Raw genomic sequence first — 18,462 nt, 5'->3', positions numbered from 1 at the left:
GGTTGTGGCTCCGGTGGGATGCTCTCATCGCCCTGATTGCGTGCCTCTGAGGTCATGGCCGGCCTTCAGTTCCAAGTCGGGGCTTTTGCTCCAGACCTGAACCCAGCCTGCAGACGTGGCACTAAATCTGGATTTTTCTCCTCTGTTTCAAAAAGGGGGGGATTTGTCAGTCCCTGCCGCGTTGAACACATGCAGGAGGTTTGGGAAAGCCCAGACCCACCGGTGGAAATGGAGCCTTGCAGGCCTTGGAACTCAGGGCAAAAGCCCGATGGTCCTGCGGAGCACCGCACTGTTGCCAGCGTTTGATGGGATTCCTGGGTTGCCATGGTGACCAGGAAACCAAGGGCCCCTGCGGAAACGGTCGCCAGGGACCTCTTCTTTGCTACCAACCTGTCAGGGGCACCCCAGGACAAGCCTCGGTCAGTTTCACCCCAGGGTTTCTCGCGTGTGATTGTGCGCGGCAGCTGGGGATCTGGGGTCCCGGTTTCTGGAGCCTTCCGTCGGGGCTGCCCCCAAAGGCCAGAAACCCAGCAGTGGGAGGCCAGGGGGGTCTGGGGTGGGGTGGAGGCGGGAGGGAGGGGACCCGCTGCGGGCGCTCGAGGCCCCGGGCTGAAAGGGAAGAAAAATTAGAGGTCTTGACCAAGCAATCGTTTTGGTGACGGATCTTTCCAGTTTGGGGTCTGACTGCCTTCCTCACCCGCACCCCCACACGCGTCCCTTCACCTCCTCAAGGTCATTACTACAGTTTTCACTCGCAGCTCCGGGTGGGGAGGCCGTTGCTTCCTCCACCGCCACTTCTCCGGCACTCGTGCAGGGCTCCTCCCGTGGCTGGGGCCTGGAGCCGTCCTAGCAAGTTTCTCTAGGAGGGAGAGAAGCAGCGAGGGATGCGGAAGGAGCTGTGCAGATTAAACTGGCTGTTCCAGCCTCCGAAGCGGGACTTTTTAGGTTCTCTTGATCCAGGCAGTTCCAAGTCCCAGAGGTTGATCAGACCTTAGGAATTCCAGAATCACTGGCCTGGCTCATTTGGGTTATAAAGTTAATGCTACCTGATTCATTGGCTTGACTAGGAGGTATCAAGCTGGACTTTCTTGCAGTTTGGGGCGGGGGACGGTCACCACTCCCATCTTTGTTTGCTTTGCTGCAAACAGTCTGCTTTCGGACTCCCTGCAGCACAGACAGGAACCATGTCCCTTGCCCCTTAAAGAAATCTCTTTATGAAACATCAGATCGGGCTCTCTCCGGTGTGGACGTCTTGCTCTGTGAGGCCCAGGCTGGCTGGAAGGAGGCCCACGGGCAGCCAGAACTGGAGTCGCGGTTTCGTCTCTGGTTTTGAATCCGGCCCTTTGAGCAAGCTTAACACGTGTGGATTTAATTTCCCTTTCTTTCTCGCTTTCTTTTCTATCCCCCTCCTCCGCCCTTGCGAGGAAACAAGAAAAATAGTCTGCCGTGTCGACAGCGCGACACCGTTCCCTTTGCCAAAGAAAATTTGTCTTTCCAGAGCCCCGGAGAGCAGTGGGTTCCCAAATTTCCACTGCACCCTCCAGTTGAAGGAGGAGGTACCCAGACAGGGTCCCCGCCAGACCTGGAGGTATCAGCCTGGGTCTCTATCGTATTGGGTCAGAGCCCGGGAATTCAGCATATTTTCCCCCACATTTTGGGGGACTACACGGGAGGCCTTTCTGAAGGTCCTGGGCTGCAGACACGGTTGGAGCGTTAATGCTCAGTGAAACCCATGGGGTAGGAGGCAGCTCAGTTTCTCAGTTCAAGACCCTTCTCCTCCACGGAGGACTCCCTAAATTGGAGGGGGGCAAGAACAGAGATGTTCCTTTGCATCGCAGCCTTGCTTTTTGCCACCTTCTCTGCTCTTCCGGGAGATTGCAAATCTCTAGCCTTGCGATCTCAGCCAGGCCTCTAGAATGATGCTCCTGCTTCCTTTTCTCATTTTATTACCCTGATCGGGGCGGCGGGTACCTCACGCGCCAAACTTGGGGGAACGGGGAGGAATTTTTCCAAAGCACAGGGAAGAACACCAACATGAACAAAAATAGGAGCAATAATAAACCCTGGTGAAAATACTGGAGGAGAATATGGGATATTAAAATAATAGCAATAGCCAGTATTCTTCCCAGATGCTTCCGGACTGAAGGGAAGAAGCTAGGAACAGAATCAAACATTGGGAAGGGAGATACCATGGTCCTGGAAAAAAAAAAAAATATATATATATGTATATAACAGAGACAGATTTAACTAGGCAGGAGGGGAAGTGACCCCCTGAGAAACGAGGAAATTTCTCTCCCTTAGTCTGACTCCCTCTTTTGCAAAAGGAGTTGGTCCAAGTTTCCTTGGGTCGTATCTGTTGTTACAATTCTTACTCATTTTCCCAGGCCCTTCTGCTCTTCTCCTTACTTGATGCCTCCAGGAGAGACTCGAGTCAGGCAGGACGCAATGGAAAAGAAACGGAAAAGAGGGTGTCTTTTTAAGCCACTTCTTTTTGGGGAGGAAAGAAAAGAAGGTGGTTTGGGACTCGATTCTGTTAAAAACAGAGGCAGGAGGGAAGATCCAACAGTGGTTTCCTCTTGCTTTCGCCTGGTTTTGTTTTGGACTTTTTAAGTGGGAACCTCTAGTCTTCTACCCACAGTGATATTAAAATCGGGGCCGGAATTTTGCAAAATGAGGAAAATACATTTTGGGGGGCAAACCCAGCTGGGAGCAGGTCGCGGAAAGCGGGGATCCTCCCGAAGAAGGAGCGAAGGCTGCACGTTGCCGCCTCGCTTTGGAACTCACTGCCCAGTGACTGGGGGAAGGAATGGAAAGGCTCAGCACAGGCTGAGGTCTCTAATTTATCCAATTCGGTCCGTGGTCCGACTCTGGAGCGTTTGGAACAGAGGGCCAGGGATGCTGAGGCTTCGGAATCCTCTGCGAGCTGGTCCGGGGGGTGGCGGGGTCCGCGCCGGGGATGCGAGACAAGGGAGCCGAACGGAAAGGAACTGGCCCCGCTCGGAGTTTCGCCTTCCCCCTCCAGCGCCGGCGGGGCCCAGGCCTCCGCTTCCGGCCCACCTCGGCCCCGAGGTCAAGCGGGAACCCATCCCCGGTGAAGGATTTCGGCTCGCACTTTCGGCGTCTGGAAGCAAATGCTGCACCCAACGGACCTCAGATGGAGGAAAAGATAATTGTTAATAACTTGGGAAACGGAAGAGAATTTGGGGTCGGTCAGTGCGGCCTGGCCGGACGGAGGGACGCGGGTCCTGCTTGCTGGAAGCAGCAGAGTCTGCGGCCCGGTTGGCCCCGGGCGCCCGTGTCCTGCGCTGGAAACCACTGCCCGTTCTCCCCGCGGGCCTGACCTTGGCTCCTGGGGCTGTTCGGTCGGCGGCGTTCCTGGCTTTTCGCGGCCGCTCCGGCCCCAAACGGCCCGGGCCTGGAGCCAGGCCCTGCTTCGGAAAGCCCTGAGGGTTAGGCGCGAGCGAAACCCGGAATGGAACCCCGAAGCTGGGGTGCGAGGCCAGATTCCGACGTCTGCTTCCCTCTCGGCCCCTTGGCGGGGAGCTTACCCTTGCGGAAGGCCCGGCGCTCGCTTGTTCACTCCGGGACAGGCCTCTAGCTCTTCTGGGAACGTCTACGCTGTACGTTTCGCCACCGCACCCAGCGCGTTTCCAGCCGCGCGCAAAAGCTGGAGCGCATCCGCCATGGGGCGCTTAGACGTTATGGCCATCGGTGAGCCCCCCAAAACTGCGAATCCTTATTACAAAACAAAATAGAGCGTCTCACCCAGTGCAGGCCCGGTGGCTGTAATATTTCTCTGCAGAAATCACTCCCTCTACCTCCTCCTCACCACCCACTCGTAACCCGCCCCCGCCGGGCCACCCTGGGACGCGTTGCATCCCCGGACCTAGCTAGGGGAGCTCGCGCAGAATGGGCTTTTTCTCAGCAAAAACTTTACGGACGACTCTCTTTCTTCCCCGCCACGCCTCGATCTCATTTCCCCTGCGCGATAACCCGTAATTACTTCTACGCAGGTCTGCAAGCCGGCGCTGAGTTATCGCGTCCCCAACTGAACCAGCTCGAGCGGCGCCTCGATATTCGTTTGCCGAGAGCTCCTCCTCGGAAAAAAATAATTTTAAAAGAATAAAAGGACTCTCGTGCCTCCTCCAAGGGACCCCGTTCCACCCTAAACAATCTGATTTCTTCCCAATCGGGGGCGCCGGGGGCGACGGGGGCTCCCACCTCCCTTTGCCAAGAGCCCCCTCCCCCTCCCTAAGGAAATCGATCTTGGCTCTATTTGTGCCTGATGTTCGCCGCCCCCATTTCCCCCAGAGAGCGCTGGGTTTGTTTATTTCCTTATTTATTCCCGTGGCCGAGGTGTCTGGGACTTGTGGCTGCGCAGCCCCTGGGCTGATAGGCGAAGACGGACAGAAATTAACCTCCCGCCGCTGCCCCCCAGTCGAGCGTGACAGCGCGCGGGCCGGTTGCGTGACTCGTGACGTCTCCAAGTCCTATAGGTGCAGCGGCTGGTGAGATAGTCGGTATCGCCTGGTTGCCTCTTTATTTTATTGGGGTATGCCTGGTAATAAATAGTAATATTTAATTTGTCGAAGACCACAAACCAGCTTCGCGAGCTGGGAGGTACACACTACTCTTGACAGAGGCTGGAAGAAGGCTTGGCCTAAAAGGAGTCTCTTTTGGGGGCCTTTTGCAAACTTCACTTGAACCCCCACTCTCCAGCAAGGCGCCACTGTTGGCTTCTGCCGTGGAAAGAAGAGGTGGGATTTTTGGAGGTGAGTGTCCCCCTGGACAGCTATGGGGGGGAGAGGTATCCCTCAGCACTTCGCCTGGCCAAGGCCCCCTGGCTTTGCGCCCCAGCTCGGTCCTGCGGAATACCCACTCCCAGAGATGCTGTTTTTCACCATGGAAATAAGAACGCACGCTCTTGCGTTTCGCCTTGGAGTGTCACCTGGCAGGAATAGGTTCCCGCTGGAGGTTTCAAAATCCCAGTTTCGCTTGGTGGCCAGCACAGGCTGTGTTCCCACAGACCAAGTGAATCTGGCCAGGCAGTTACTTGGGGGAGTTCAGATGTGCCCTCCCGGGAGGGGGCTGCAAATTATTTATGGGAATTTATTTTATCCGTAAATCTCCGAGAGTTTAAGGGGATTGGAGAAGTCTTTCTGGATTTCCCCTTCCTTTTGCCAGAGATGCAGAGATCCGAGCTCATCCTGAAGCCATGTTTGTTTCCAGTCTTCGGCCCGGGGGTCTCCTCCTTAGCAAGCCCAGAGTGAGTCCTCTGAGCTGACATTCTGGAAGGGTGAGGGTGTCTTCACATTAATAAATAAACTGCTGTGGTGAAAGGTTGTTTGCAAACAAACTTGGAAGGTGGAGTGAGAACTGTCACAGACGCTGGGCTTGCTTATTCCCCCTGGTCGCCCCACTTTTAGGGATGAACAATCCGCTTTGCAATTTTGCAAACGGGTATGTTACACCCATCTGGCTGCTGGTTTCCAGCGCGTCTCTCCTCTCTCCATCCCTCTCCCCAGACCTTGGCCTGCAGGCCCAAGTCTCTAATCAGAGCCCCAGAAAAGAATACGGTGAGGGGGTATGGGAGGCAAGGTGGGAAACGGAAGGGAACCCGGACAGTCATCCCGGCCCCGATACTTGGTGCTCCAAACTGGGTCTGCTCAGGCTAAGACCTACTCACTGTGTTTACGCTTCTTTTGACCTCTTCAACCCGCAGAATAATACATTTCAGAGAGCCGGGAGGGCAGGGAGAGGGGCCCAGTAGAGATGAAAACCCCAGCCAGTCTCCCATGACTGTTTGATTATTTTAATAAAACCGGGGACCGCCTCGCGTACACCTCCAGCCGGGGAGGTCTGGTGGCCCTGGGGGTGGAAGCTCCCCCCACCAACCCCGGGGCCGTTTCTTGGCATCTTTGATCTGGGTCCCCGTCCCAGTGCACCTTCACCCTGCTTTCACCCTGGAGTCACTGGGAGTTGGGGTGGTGAGTGGGGAGGGGGAGAGATGTCAGGACGGCCGGCGGCGGCCAGCCAGGCCAGGCGGGGTCACGCAGCTCTGTCTTGAGGTCAGCGCTGGAAGGAGAACGTGAGCCACAGGCTGCAGAGGGGGCGCGAGGCGTGTGTGTGTGTGTGTGTGTGTGTGCGCGCGCGCGCAGCGTACTGTGCTCAGACTCCGCTCTCTGCACAGCCCTGTCCCCGACATTACTTCCCAGGCAGAAGCCGAGCGGGTTTGCGATGATTTGTGCAGGATTTTTTTTGCAGCCACCGAGCCGAGCTCAGGGCAGCGGAGATGGATGGAGGTTGGGAAGGGGGTGGAGAGGAGGGGTGATCTCGAGGTCTGGGTTTGAGAATAGTGCTGTGATTTGAGTGTTCGGGAAATCTAATGGAAAAGGTGGTTGGGGGAGGGAGTGAGAAGAGGAGAGAGGGAGGGAGAGAGGGAGCGAGGGAGAGAGGGAGGGAGGGGGCGGGAAAGAGGCAGAGGCAGGCTGTGTGCAGTGGGAGCTAGTTGGATAGGCAATTTCAGTATTTTGTAAGCATCAAGGCAGCCCAACGTCACTGAGCTCAGCTGAGTCGGCTTGTATTTCTGAGACAGAGAGAGAGAGAGAGGGAGAGAGAGAGAGAGACTCTTTCCTTGGATTCCAGAACTTTAACCCTGAAAGCGGCGCCCAGAAAGGACCTTGCCCATTCCCACAGCTTCCTCCTGTCTCCCCAGCTTCCCCTCCCGAGGGGTGCAAGTGAGAAGCAGGGCGCTGAGGTTTTAACGCTGAGGGTGCTCCAGGAGGCTGCTGCTTGCGTTCTTGGAGCCCTTCTGGCCCCTGACAACTTGGAAGTCTTTAGGGAGAGCGAGTGAGCTAACGCAAAGCGGAGGAGGTGTGTGTTGGGGGTGGGCAGCCGCTGCCGAGGCTCCAGCGGTGGGTGATCCTTTGTACGCAGCGGTAGCCGCTAGTCTGGGCGAGCAGTCCCGGGCATAAACACCCCGGAGCCACCATGCCCGCGCCCCCGCCTCGCCGCTGGTTTCCCTGCTAGGAGCAAGAAGGGATTTGGTGAATGCACCGGCTTCGCCCAGCGAGGTAACCGTACCCGCAGATGGCCGGGGAGGCTCGGGGAGGGAGCCCCTCCAGCCGAATCGGCTCCGGGAGGCGCGGTCGGTGGGACTCCAGCCCTTCCCGGGATGCGGCAGATCCCGGCTTGCAGAGAGCTCCTGGTGCATGGAGTCAGCCGGGGAGGCGCGCGGCCCAGGAGCAGCGTGGAGGTTTGCAGGACGCGCGGCCTGGTTCTGTCAAACCGCATCTAGCTCGCCCCCGCCAGCCCCGGAGCTGCCGCCCGACCCCGACCGGGGCGAGCTGGTTGCGATTGTCCCTGCGGCCCGCGGCGGAGGCGAGCGCACGTGGGGGACGGCTGCTCCGGGTTCTTTTGTTGCAAGCCGGCTGCTGGGGGCTCCCGTCACCGCCTCTCCCGAACCCCGAGGGTGTGGTGAGGGAAGCTGCTTGGGGAGTTGGGCCTCGGAAGCCGTCCTCCTCGGTCGGGCTCTGGGCGTCCGGCCCCCGCAGCCCTGGGTGGGATCCAGCCACTTGCAGGAGCGGCCGCTAAGCTTTGGGGGGCCATCCTCGGCGCTCCTTTCCCAGTCTAACCGGGTTTTGAGGGAGGAAATCCTTACTTGGAAACGTGGAGGAGATTGGAAAGCGATCAGAGCAAGAGGCAGGCTCCTCCGGGCTTGAACAGTTCTGCAGCTGTTACTTTGCGTGTTCCAACCTCATAAGCCTGCAACCGGGTCATTCTACCCCTTGCGCCCGACCTAGGAGGCCGATCCAACGACGGAAGCCCAGAATTTATCTGGGACCCATTAGACCCTCGCGGGTCCCCCAAGCTTGGGCCTGCAGTTCTAGCGAGCCAGGCGCGGCTGAAGCTCAGAGAAACTCCCCTCGGCCTGGCCGCTCGTCAAAAATGCCCGTCTCGGGCCGGAGAGCCGAGAAACCCGGGAGAACGCGCCGCCGGAGCAGGCGGTGGGGTGCGGGCTGCCGGCGCCCAGGAGCGCGTCTCCCTCCGCACGACCCCGCGGCTGCTGCCCTCCTGCCCTTTCCGTTGGGCTACTTTTCATTTTTTTTTTTTTTAAACCGTTGCTAAAAGTTGGGGAAAAGGGGGAGGACTCTTACTGTTGAAGGACTTTTAATTTTAAAGCCTGTAACTGATAAAGGATGAACGTGAATTCTCCCGCGGACCTGGTCTCTCGTTCTGCAGATCTTTTCCCTCCTCTGTTTTTGGTTTTGCCAGAGGCGGGTTGTTGCAGACATTTTGCCTGCTGCCCAAGAAATATGCCTCCTGCGAGTTTTAATAAACAGAGCTGTGATGTCCTTCTGTACATTTGAAGAAGAAAAACAATTCTAAAAGGACACTAGTTTTTTGTTTTGTTTTTGGTTCCTACCCAATGGCTTCCAAAAATACCCAGGCCTTATCTTTATTGGCTCTTCCAGAAGTCCAGACAAATTTGACGGGCAGCTGGCTTATCGTGGGGAGCCTGCGCAGGGGAGATGCGGGCCTCGCCTCCTCCCGTTCTGACCCCGCTCTTTCGCAAGAGGTTGTGTGCGCTCAGAAAGGAGTAATAATGATAATAATAAGGGGACCTCCTGCAGCCTCCTTCAGCTGGGAACGGAGGTGCTGGGAGCTGGAAACTGGGGACCCGGCTGCCCCCTCCTATCACTAGAACAGAGTTTCCAACTGTCTCTTCTGTCTCTCTGCCTCTGTCTCTGTCTCTCTGCTTCCTGTCCTCAGAGCAGGACCCTGCGCGGGCACAGGGCGCCGGACACACCATGGCTGACGCAGACGAGGGCTTTGGCCTGGCGCACACACCCTTGGAACCTGACTCAAAAGAGCTACCCTGTGACTCCAAAGCCGAGAGCGCGCTGGGGGCCCCCAGCAAGTCGCCGGCGTCCCCGCAGGCTGCCTTCACCCAGCAGGTAAGGAGACCTCTAGCCTCCGGGCCCTTTGAAGAACCGGAGGCCCTCCTGTGGGGGAGGGGTGGGGGTGGGTTACTCATTGTCCCCAATTGTCCCCTTTCTTTCCATCCGCCCTCTTTCCACCTTTCCATGCCCTGCATCCCCAAACACCAGTATACTCACATCCACTTTATTGTGACAATAATCTTTACGGCTAGAGGATTTTGGAAATACATTTAGGTTGTTAAAGAAGGCTTAATTATCTGGCTATGTGGGGCTGGCTAACAATAGCCCAGATCATGCCTTCGCTGCTGCACTAGGCGTAGACTCAGCCCCGAGCGCCTCATTAAGGGCTGGGTCAGCGTCCGCTTCAGGCCGGCGTGAGCGATGGCTTGACCCCTCTTCAGATCTGCTCTCCCCTTCGCCTCCATGGGCCTCCTCCACGCCACCGCCCAGACCCAGGAGTTGCACTGTTTGTATTGGGTCAGGCTCTGGAGGGCTGACTTGCCCTGGCTGGGGGCCGGGAGCGCAGGCGTGTGCGGGGAGGCTATTGGGAGCCACAGGCTCCCCTGGCTGGAAGCTGGGCCCCAGTAGAGGGTGAGGCTTCCGCGCACTCTCTGTGCCCTCTTCCTCCGGCGCCTTGGATGTCAAGGCGGCCCGTGCAGCTCTTGATAATTTACATAAGGCGTCAGATGGTGCAAAGGAGGGTGACTTGACCAGCACAGAAACTTGGATGTAGCCAAAACCCTTCTTTGGGATTTCGATCGATTGATGTCTTTCCTGCCTACTTTATCACCTCTCGGCCTTTCCCATCTCGGGAAAATGCGTGTACGGTTATAGAGAAGCCGAGGGTAGTGGGCACAGAGTTTGGGAAACTCAGATTGTTTTTGTTTTCGGAAAAGCAAATCCGCTCACGAGACAGTTACGGATTATGGCAGAACGGAGGTTTTCGTGTCTGTATATTTTTTGCACCGGTTTTGTAAAATAGCTTTTAGTTGAAAGTGGAAATGTGGAGAGCTGTTTCGGCTGTGCCCAGAATCAGAACAGCTCAAAGTGAACGAAGCTGGATGTGAGGAGAACCTGGAAGGTTTGTTAATATAGATATTTGCGGACTAATTTTTTTGGACTGTGGGAACCTATCATCCTATAGAAACATTTTTTAAATTAAGATTTTGACATATGTCTATGTTGGCCCCGCCGTGCGGGATTTGCACATCTGTGTGTTTGTGTGTGCCCTTGTGGGTGTCTGCAGAAAGATGTTCTGAGTGGGCTTTTTGAGATCGAGCATTTTTGTTTTTGCCTTTTTTTTTTTTTTTAAGCCGCATCTTGGCTGAAAGGAATTGAGATTAGTTCCCCTCCCCCCACTTTTTTTTTTTTTGGTCTTAGTCTGTCCTCTCACGGGCATGCTAGAGGACCCTGATGTTTGGGGACTCTTCGCCCTTGTGTTGGCATTAGGAGACAGCAGTGCACCATGCGGTGGGGTAGCGTATGGGGCCTGCACAGGGATTCCGACCCCACGCCCCAGAGTCCACGGAGCCCTGCCGTGTGTTTGGGGGCGTTTGGGAAGGAAAGGCCCCTGCTCCTGGGGCTTGTCTGTGTGACTTTTCTCTCTTTCTTATAGGGCATGGAAGGGATCAAGGTGTTTCTCCACGAAAGAGAACTGTGGCTGAAATTTCACGAAGTAGGCACGGAAATGATCATAACCAAAGCTGGAAGGTGAGCTGTGGAGGGCCTAGGGAAATCAAAGGGGAGACGGAGAAGGAAAGGTGTCTCGGAGACCCGAGAGAGGGAGACCTGGAGGAGGCGGGGAGGGGGGGCAGAGAAAAAGGCAAGAGAACCGGAGAGAGCAGAGAGAGAGAATGAATGTGTTTTTGTGTGGCCCAATTTGGGTTCACGTTGCTTGGAGAGCTTCTCCAGTGACTTCCACCCCTGGTGGGGGAAAACGCCTTCAAAGCAGGGCACGTCTCCCGCCTGATACGGAAGGATCGAGAGCTTGCACTGGGGTGGTGGGGGCTACGCTTATGGCGGACAGATTGGTAATGGGAGACAGTAGGGCCAGGGGGAGAGAGAACGGGAAACCAGAGAGTTGCGGAGTCGGCTCAGAGACCCGCTCCCAGCCTTGACTCCCGGCCCCCACCCTCCTTCCCGCCCTCCCTGACCTTGGAGCTGGTCCAGAGTCCCACCCGGTTGCCAAACTCCGAATCGCTGAATGTATTCGCTACCTCTTTCATTGTTTATAGAAAGCAGGCGAAGCCTTTGAAACTGAACTGGGGCTCGGCCGGGCTCTATATACAGACACCGATAAACACGGCCGTTTCAGCAGTTTCGCCAAGACACTCACCCCAGAGTTCCTCTTCAAAGCTCGCAGTTTTTCTGCTAGATGTGCTAGACAGCTGGGGAGGCTGGGGGGCAGGGTCCTGCAGCTCTGGACTTCCGAGTGCTAATTTGCCCAGGCCTGGGGACAGCCTTCACCACAGGCCTCCCCGTGCCGGACCGACCCTCCGCATCCCGAAGGGCAGAAAGCCCGGAGTCAGCCCCGACCGGGCGCGTGAAGCCCGAGAGGCCAGTAGGCCCGAGTCGCCGAGCGTGTGAAGGGGGAGGGAGGAGCCGCTACGCCAGACGCCCCCGTTCTCCAGCCCGAGCCTCCCTCCCGCAATAAACTGACAACAGTGACATTTATTATTATTTGAAATTAAACAACGTCTTCTCCCCCGCTCGGCCCGAGTGAACCAGGAGACGCATTCTGTTTATACTGAAAAACTAAGCTCTTCTTCCCGTTCTGCCCAGGAAGGACACACACGGCCAGGCCCCCTCTGCCCTCAGCCTGAGCTGAGGGGCTTTAACTATAAAAGGCCTGGGAAGCCTCTCCTGTACCCACGGTGCACCCACGGTTTATCCGCCAGATAAACACCCCCCCCCCCAAAACACCCCCTGGCCCGGGCTCCAAGGCCACCCTTCACTCACCCCTTCCTGCCATCCCTGGGCGAGCCAGGATCCAGCAGCTTGTCCTTGCTGGCTTTCCCGGGCACGCACATCCCCCGTCCCCTCCACAGGAGGACTGGGAATTTGGAGCGCAAGTCCCAGAACCCAGAAGGAGGGGGTACACAGCACCCACCTGCCCGTGACCCCATCCCGGTTCCAGCTCTGGTCTTCCCAAAACTAGACCTGGATGGGTTTGGAGTTTCTTCGTGTTTAGACTCTCCGAGGAGGAGTGCCAGGCACGTCGGAGAAATTGGGGGGCATTTAGAAATAAATTTCGGCTAGAGCCTCGCGGCAGAGGTCACCCGCTGAGCTCTACTCTGGGAACGGCCGTGGACCATAGCGAGGGCGGGAGCTATATGGGCACCCACGGGTGTGCAGTCCCGAGGGCGCACACAGCCCTGTGTCCGCCGTGGGCTCAACGACAGGACCACCTGTCAGGGCGCAGGACGCCAGCGTTTCCCCCAATAGGGCTCCTTCTACCCCTAAATTAGAAAGCAGGTCTCTGGCTCTGAAAAGAGTATTTACAAAGAGCAGAAATGGAGATTCCAAGCAGGGCCTTCTACACAACTGTTTCTTTCTGGAAGCCTTGGCCTCCAGCTTTCTATTTTTCTCCTGGTTACCAATAGTCACCAGCCTCCAGCTCACCTCCGGGCCTATCTCCTCCCCAAAACTTCAAGGGAAACCTGGAATGGATTTTTGCCAAGAGCGGAGCGGGGGCCACTTTTCTCCCCACGCACTTCTGGAAGAGCTGCTGCTTTCATGACAATGTGTAGCGTGCCCTTTACTGGATTGGCAGTAAAATTCTCTCTCTCTCAATCTCTCTCTCCCCCCCCCTTTCCCTTTCTCCGTCTTTTTTCCCATCTCTCCCAGGCGGATGTTTCCCAGTTACAAAGTGAAGGTGACGGGCCTGAATCCCAAAACGAAATATATTCTCCTCATGGACATCGTTCCAGCGGATGACCACAGATACAAGTTCGCAGATAACAAATGGTAGGCACCCACCGGCGCGAGCTGGTGGGAGGAGGGGGGGTGGAAAGCCAGACTCCCTACTCCCCGCATTGAACCAAGAAACAGTTTTTGAACGTCCTACTGTGTGCCAGAGGCTTTGGGTGCTATCCCAGACCACTCTGAGAGGAAGAAACAGCAGCCATTAGTCCCCATTTTATAGACCAGAAAACTGAGGCTCAGAGTAAGTCAAGGGCCTATATCTGTGGCTGCACCCGCGGGTTGTGGATTTTTAGAAAAGGGTATTGTTTCCAAGCGCTGGAGGTATTTCTGGGGGCATAAAACCATTTACAGTTATTTTTTATGAGTTACCTGCTTTGAACATGCCTTTTTATGAAATAGCAAGGTTCGGCCATGGTATTTGAGTTAAACAGGCAAGAGAGGAGAGGTCCATTCCTTGGCTGCCAAGCATGCAGAGAGGCTCGAATGGCAAGGCCCGTTTAAAAGCCCTCAAGAACTTTGCTTAGACTTTTTTGTCCAGACTTCCAGAACCTCCTGGTGGTCCCTGGTCAGCAAGAGGCTGCTAGGCCGGGCAGTGGCACCCCGGTGCAGAGGGAGGAGTGAGACCAAAGAAGAATGAGCCGGTTGGGGGACCTGCCTGGACGCTGGCTTGCAGAGGCCCAGGGGAGGCCCAAGGGTTAGGCCATTTCCAGATCACTCTCCTATTCAGCAGCTCTTGCCTGGCCTGGCCCAGGACCCCCGCCAACCTGCCGGGATGCTAAGTCTGGGCGGGTTCTGCCCCTCCTTGCTCCAGGTCCGTGACCGGCAAAGCGGAGCCTGCCATGCCCGGCCGTCTTTATGTGCACCCGGACTCCCCGGCCACGGGAGCGCACTGGATGCGGCAGCTGGTCTCCTTCCAGAAACTCAAGCTCACCAACAACCACCTGGACCCATTCGGGCACGTAAGTACCTGGTGCAGTTCTCAGTCTGTCTGTCCAAGTCAGTCGGTCTTGCCCTCTCTCCTCTCCCTCTGCGGGGCTCCCTCAGTTTTCTCTCTCTTCTTGCCTCCCTATACTCACCTTTCTCCTTTCCTTGCCCCGCTCACTCTACGCATCTGGGTCTTTTCTCTCTCCGCTCTCCGATGGGGTCTTTTTCCCTTCTGGTTCCAGCACTCTCCTGTGCAGTCCTCTCTGTGGACCACCGTCCTGTGCTCTGGGGCTCCCTTTCCCAGGGAGCAGGAGAAAGGGGCTCTGGGGGAGACTGAAGCGCACATCCCTGGTCTGGACCTCAGGCACACCAGTGATGAGGTGTGGTGGGCTGTGTATTTCACACCCCAGAAAATCCAGTCCTTCTAGCCCAGTGGGGACTTGGCACACGCTGCCCAGAGACAGGACCAAGGTGGAAGCCATGGCTGCTTTCCCTGCTCACTTCCAAATCCTGTCTTATTATTGAGATGTTCTAACTGACAAGGAGATCCTGGGCCACCTGCTCCCTCTTTTACAGATGGGGAAACCAACCTGCCAGAGGCCAACCCTGGCGCCCCTTTTTAGCTGATATATTGGGTTTATCCATTTTCTCCTCCCAACAATCTCCAGCTTCTCCCCCTGCCCCCGCCATGCCCAGAGCAGGTCAGCCTGGTCCTGAGTCCCATTCCTGGAGTCCGCAGGGGCCCCCTCCCTCAGAGCAGCCTGGTGAGCTCCTGAATCTGCATGGGGAGCATTGAGTGTGCTGCCCCCCACCTTCCAAGAGAATATGTAGCTTTTAGCAGATTCTCTCCCTTAACCTAGATTCTCTTCCTCAACAAAAACCAAATGAAGAACAAAACACTGATTTGGAGGAAAATGTCTCTAGATCTTTTCATTGGCAGTGATGGATCGCCAGGACAGGACACCGTCTCTGACTGAATTCAGTGTGTCCAGAACCCTTGGCTTGATAATTCCACCATCAAGGGGGTCTTTGGGCATTTGGCCTTCATAGCAACTTAGAAATGAGGACACACATATGCAGCTTTTATAAATGGGAGTCCAGAGGAAGGGAGGGGACCCGCCCAAGGTCACACAGCTTGTAATTTGGAGCAGGGATTTGAGGCTTGATCTTTCTAATTCCAAGAGTGGAAATTAGAGGGAAGAATCAACAAACACGGTCCTCAGTTGAGGGAACTGGGGTTGAATGGATCTGATTCGGAAGAGGGACAGTTTGTGAAGGTCCAAGGGGAGAATTCTGTCCTGTGGGGCCTTAGGGCTGAACCGCCAGGGTCAGTGGTGGGGTTGGGACAGTCTGCACGTGGTGGATGCGAGCTTGAACTGCTGGCCTCTGGGGAAGACAGAAGGGAAGGCCCATTGCCTTCCTGCCCGCTGGGGAAGAAGCAGAGGGTGCCAAGGGCCGTTTCAGGGCAAAACGGCGGGCCTCCTTCCTGTTTCAACCACGCAGTTCGACATATCGTCGCTTCCCGCGGGCGGGACCATCCCTGCGCCGAAATGCCCTCGAGCTTCTGGGGCGTTGGCTGGCGGGGGTGACGCGCACCTGCGGGCGCAGAACTGGGACTATCAGGGTGAAGCTCCGGGAAGAATCGGGACGGTTTTCCCGTCTGGCCCGTGGCCTTGTGGAGGCTCGATAGGACGCTTTTGCTGGGGGGGGTACTCCGTGCAACCTTGGTGCCGGGCAGTGGGACTCGGGCGCCTGGCTTTCCCTCTGCAGGCCGGCGGTGCCCTTTGGGGTGGGCGCCTGGGGAAGGCGCGCGGCCGGGCAACCAGGCCCCGGCACCCTTGCGAGTTTCCAGTCCACCCGAGCCCGCGGGAGAGGGAGGGTGCTCGGGGTGGCCCCCTGGACTCCCTTGTTGCCACGCAGCCCTGCCCCCCCTCCAGCTCCGAACTCGGAGTCCAGAGCCGCCCTAATGAAATTAGGAGCCATTAGATCGCCCTCGCGCTGATGTCTCCACACTGTCCCCGGCCGTCAAAGCAATTTGGCTAAGCCGGGACGATGGCCGCGCCGGCCGGGGGCTGCGGCGGCCCTGCTGCGTCTCTCTGTCGCCACGCCGCCCCGGCCGGCGTCACTATCGGCCAGGGAGGCGGCCGGGCCGCGGCGGCCGGAGATTAGAGCCCGGGTCGTCGGGAGCCGCAGGGCCCGGGGTCCTCGCCCCTCCCCGCCTCCCCTCCCCCGCCCCCCCCCGCCCCGTTCTGGGCGGGTCTCAAGGTTTGGCCCGAGGACCCTGCCCCAGGGTCATCAACGCAAATAATCAAAGACACCGGGACAGCACCGCGCCCCGCCCCCCCCAACCCGGCGGTCCTGGGGAAAAAGCAGGCCAGTTCTCCGGCCCGTTCAGCGCTGCGATGGGCCCGTTCGGTGGGTCTGTATCCGAGCGATTTGATAAATTCGCGTTCTCAGCCTCCTGAAATCATCAAAAGCCAGGCGTCTTCAAAACCCCAAAGCTAGTTTTATTAGCAAACATGCTCATCTCCTAGGACTAGTCCTGCTCCAGCAGAGAGGAAGTCTGGAGACCCCCCCCTTCCCCTTAATACTGATCATAGCGGTCCTATGAGAGGTGCAGCCGGAACAGGAAGACTCTGCTTGCTCCTGGGAGCACCCCGGAACGTGGAGATGGTGGAAAGGAAGGAGAAAGAGCGCATTCCCAAGAAAGCAGATGTAATGGTTCTGTCTGGGGCCAAGTCTGGAGATAATTCCGACTGTGGATCCCGAAATGTTGATAAAGTTGTAGAAAGGGAACCAGGAGAGAAGCAGGCCCTCGTCTGGTGGCAGTAGGATTGGGGGGGGGGCTTCTTCCCGCAATCTCATCATCCTTACCCACTCCCCAACCCACTATCTTCTTTTTTTTTCATTGACTCTACTTTGCACCTTCTAATGAAGGACCAAGCCTGTGATTTTTATCCCAGTCCTGCAAACACTGCTCTTTTCCTTTGCCATCTATGTGAGGGAAATTTTTTTTTCGGGGGGGGGGATGTTTATTTGTTTGTGTCTTCTCCCCTGTCATTCTAAAACTGACGCTTAAACTTGCCCCTGGGTCACGAGTTCCTTGCTCCAGACTTGTTTCTCCTGTGGTGGTGGTGGTGGGCTGCGTGTGTGTGTGTGTGTGTGTGGGGGGGGGGGGAGGTGTGCCCTATGCAGGAGTTAATTTATTAAGCAAACTTTATTAAGAATTCTGATTTACTGCCTTGTGTGCTTTGGGTAGATTCCTGGAATATTACCCTGGCTTTTTGGGTTGGAAATTGTCATTTTTGAAATGTTTCTTTTTAATGAAATCACTGGCCCCTTTTCAAAACAGGAGGGAAAAAAAAATCAGACCGTTTTTTTGAGAGTCTGTGTAAGGAGGTGAATTTTAGGGGTGGAGAGAGGGGATTTATCGGGAAACAAAGGAGTTTTGATTTTTTCTTACAATCTCATTTTCCTTATTATTTTTAGATTATTCTAAATTCCATGCACAAATATCAGCCCAGATTACACATCGTGAAGGCGGATGAAAATAATGGATTTGGCTCAAAAAATACTGCGTTCTGCACCCACGTCTTTCCTGAGACGGCCTTTATCGCAGTGACTTCCTACCAGAACCACAAGGTAAGCCCGAGGCCCGGGAACCATGTGCTGGGGCTGCTGCCCATGTCTTTGCTGGAGAATGCAGGGATCTCTTCTGGAAACTTTTAAGCTTTAAGGGCTTCTTTATTCCCTCACAGCGGGCACCAGCTGTGACCCCCCTGGGGGCGGGGCTGGGGTAGGCACCAAGCTATGGCCTGAAAGTTGCAGCTGTTTGTACTGTACTCACGGGTTTTGTGGGACATTCTCTCTCTGTCTCTCAACGCACTAGTCAGACTGTAGGTGACAAATACAGGAACGCATCTCTCTGCACTCACTAAGTGATGGCTAGGAAGAAAGGTCGCTTTACTGCAGGGGTCCATGCTCTTGGGTGGAGGCCTGGGGCCAGCTTCGTGGAACGTCTTTTTGTGGGTGAGGGTCTCTCTCCCACTCTGCCTTTTGGGTGCATTTCAACTTGACCTCGGGCAGGTGACAGTTGCCATGAAGCTCTGGGCTTGGGTTTGCAAGGTGCTTCTCTCCTTGTCTCCACCGTTACTGATCGTGGACCAGAGTGAGGCAGAGTTGGCATCGTAGAAAATAAGAACAAAAACCCCAGCGAGCTATGCCCTGCCCCCTCCCCCGCCCCCCAGCAGCTCCCAGGAGTTAGATGAGACCACAGTAAAGCCAAAGCTTGCAGAGGGAGGCGAGGGAAGCCTTGTCTTCCAGAAGGAGGCTGGAGGCTGGTAGAGACATAGGGTACAGCTCGATATTGTCAACAGCAGACCCCGCACTGTTCAAAACCCACACCCCAATTTGGGCATTTCCAAGCTGGACAGTGGTGCTGGAAGAAGGTACCCCATCACTGCAGTTTGGGGGTGGTGGATCTTTTCTTCTTCCCCAGGAGAAAGGGGTCTGCTTGACTTGTCATGGTTCGCTTCTGGTCTTTGGAAACGTGAGTGCCCCTGGATTCATTTTCTTGGTGGGAGGACAGGATTGAGTGATTCTCAAGCCGAGTTCTGAAAGACATAGAATCTGGCACGGCAAGATACAGGGCGGGTGGGGGGGGGCGCACTGT

General features: G+C 56.2%; 1 protein-coding gene and 1 long non-coding RNA gene across 5 annotated transcripts in view; one reads left to right on the top strand and one right to left on the bottom strand.

The window, feature by feature from the left end:
• Positions 1-647: 647 nt before the first annotated feature.
• LOC101686275 lies at positions 648-4,408 on the bottom strand. Of its 2 annotated transcripts, none has more exons than XR_199473.3 (2): positions 4,004-4,408; positions 648-3,735 (listed from the first exon to the last, which is right to left on the bottom strand). It is a non-coding gene; the product is annotated as an uncharacterized LOC101686275 (long non-coding RNA). The 2 variants fall into 2 exon arrangements; XR_001179549.2 differs by lacking the exon at positions 4,004-4,408 and adding an exon at positions 3,887-3,969.
• A 238-nt stretch (positions 4,409-4,646) lies between these two features.
• TBX5 (T-box transcription factor 5) overlaps positions 4,647-18,462 on the top strand; it is a 47,616-nt gene continuing 33,800 nt past the window's right edge. Inside the window, exons 1-7 of one of the 3 annotated variants that reach the window (XM_013056570.2) lie at positions 4,685-4,772; positions 6,937-7,073; positions 8,773-8,957; positions 10,558-10,652; positions 12,789-12,908; positions 13,678-13,825; positions 17,280-17,432. In XM_013056570.2, coding sequence (XP_012912024.1) covers positions 8,811-8,957; positions 10,558-10,652; positions 12,789-12,908; positions 13,678-13,825; positions 17,280-17,432 — 663 coding nt within the window. In that variant the 5' untranslated portion in view covers positions 4,685-4,772; positions 6,937-7,073; positions 8,773-8,810. Of the gene's footprint in view, positions 4,773-5,920; positions 6,303-6,936; positions 7,074-8,772; positions 8,958-10,557; positions 10,653-12,788; positions 12,909-13,677; positions 13,826-17,279; positions 17,433-18,462 lie in introns of those variants that run through there. The other 2 variants (XM_013056569.2, XM_004753297.3) reach the window with 2 other exon arrangements.

The sequence above is a fragment of the Mustela putorius genome, unplaced genomic scaffold (genome assembly GCF_011764305.1).
Source record: "Mustela putorius furo isolate JIRA1106 unplaced genomic scaffold, ASM1176430v1.1 tig00537248_pilon_pilon_pilon, whole genome shotgun sequence".
Classification (NCBI taxonomy): Eukaryota; Metazoa; Chordata; class Mammalia; order Carnivora; family Mustelidae; genus Mustela; species Mustela putorius.
Note: the sequence above shows the minus strand (reverse complement) of the source record. Positions and strands in the feature narration are given on the sequence as shown.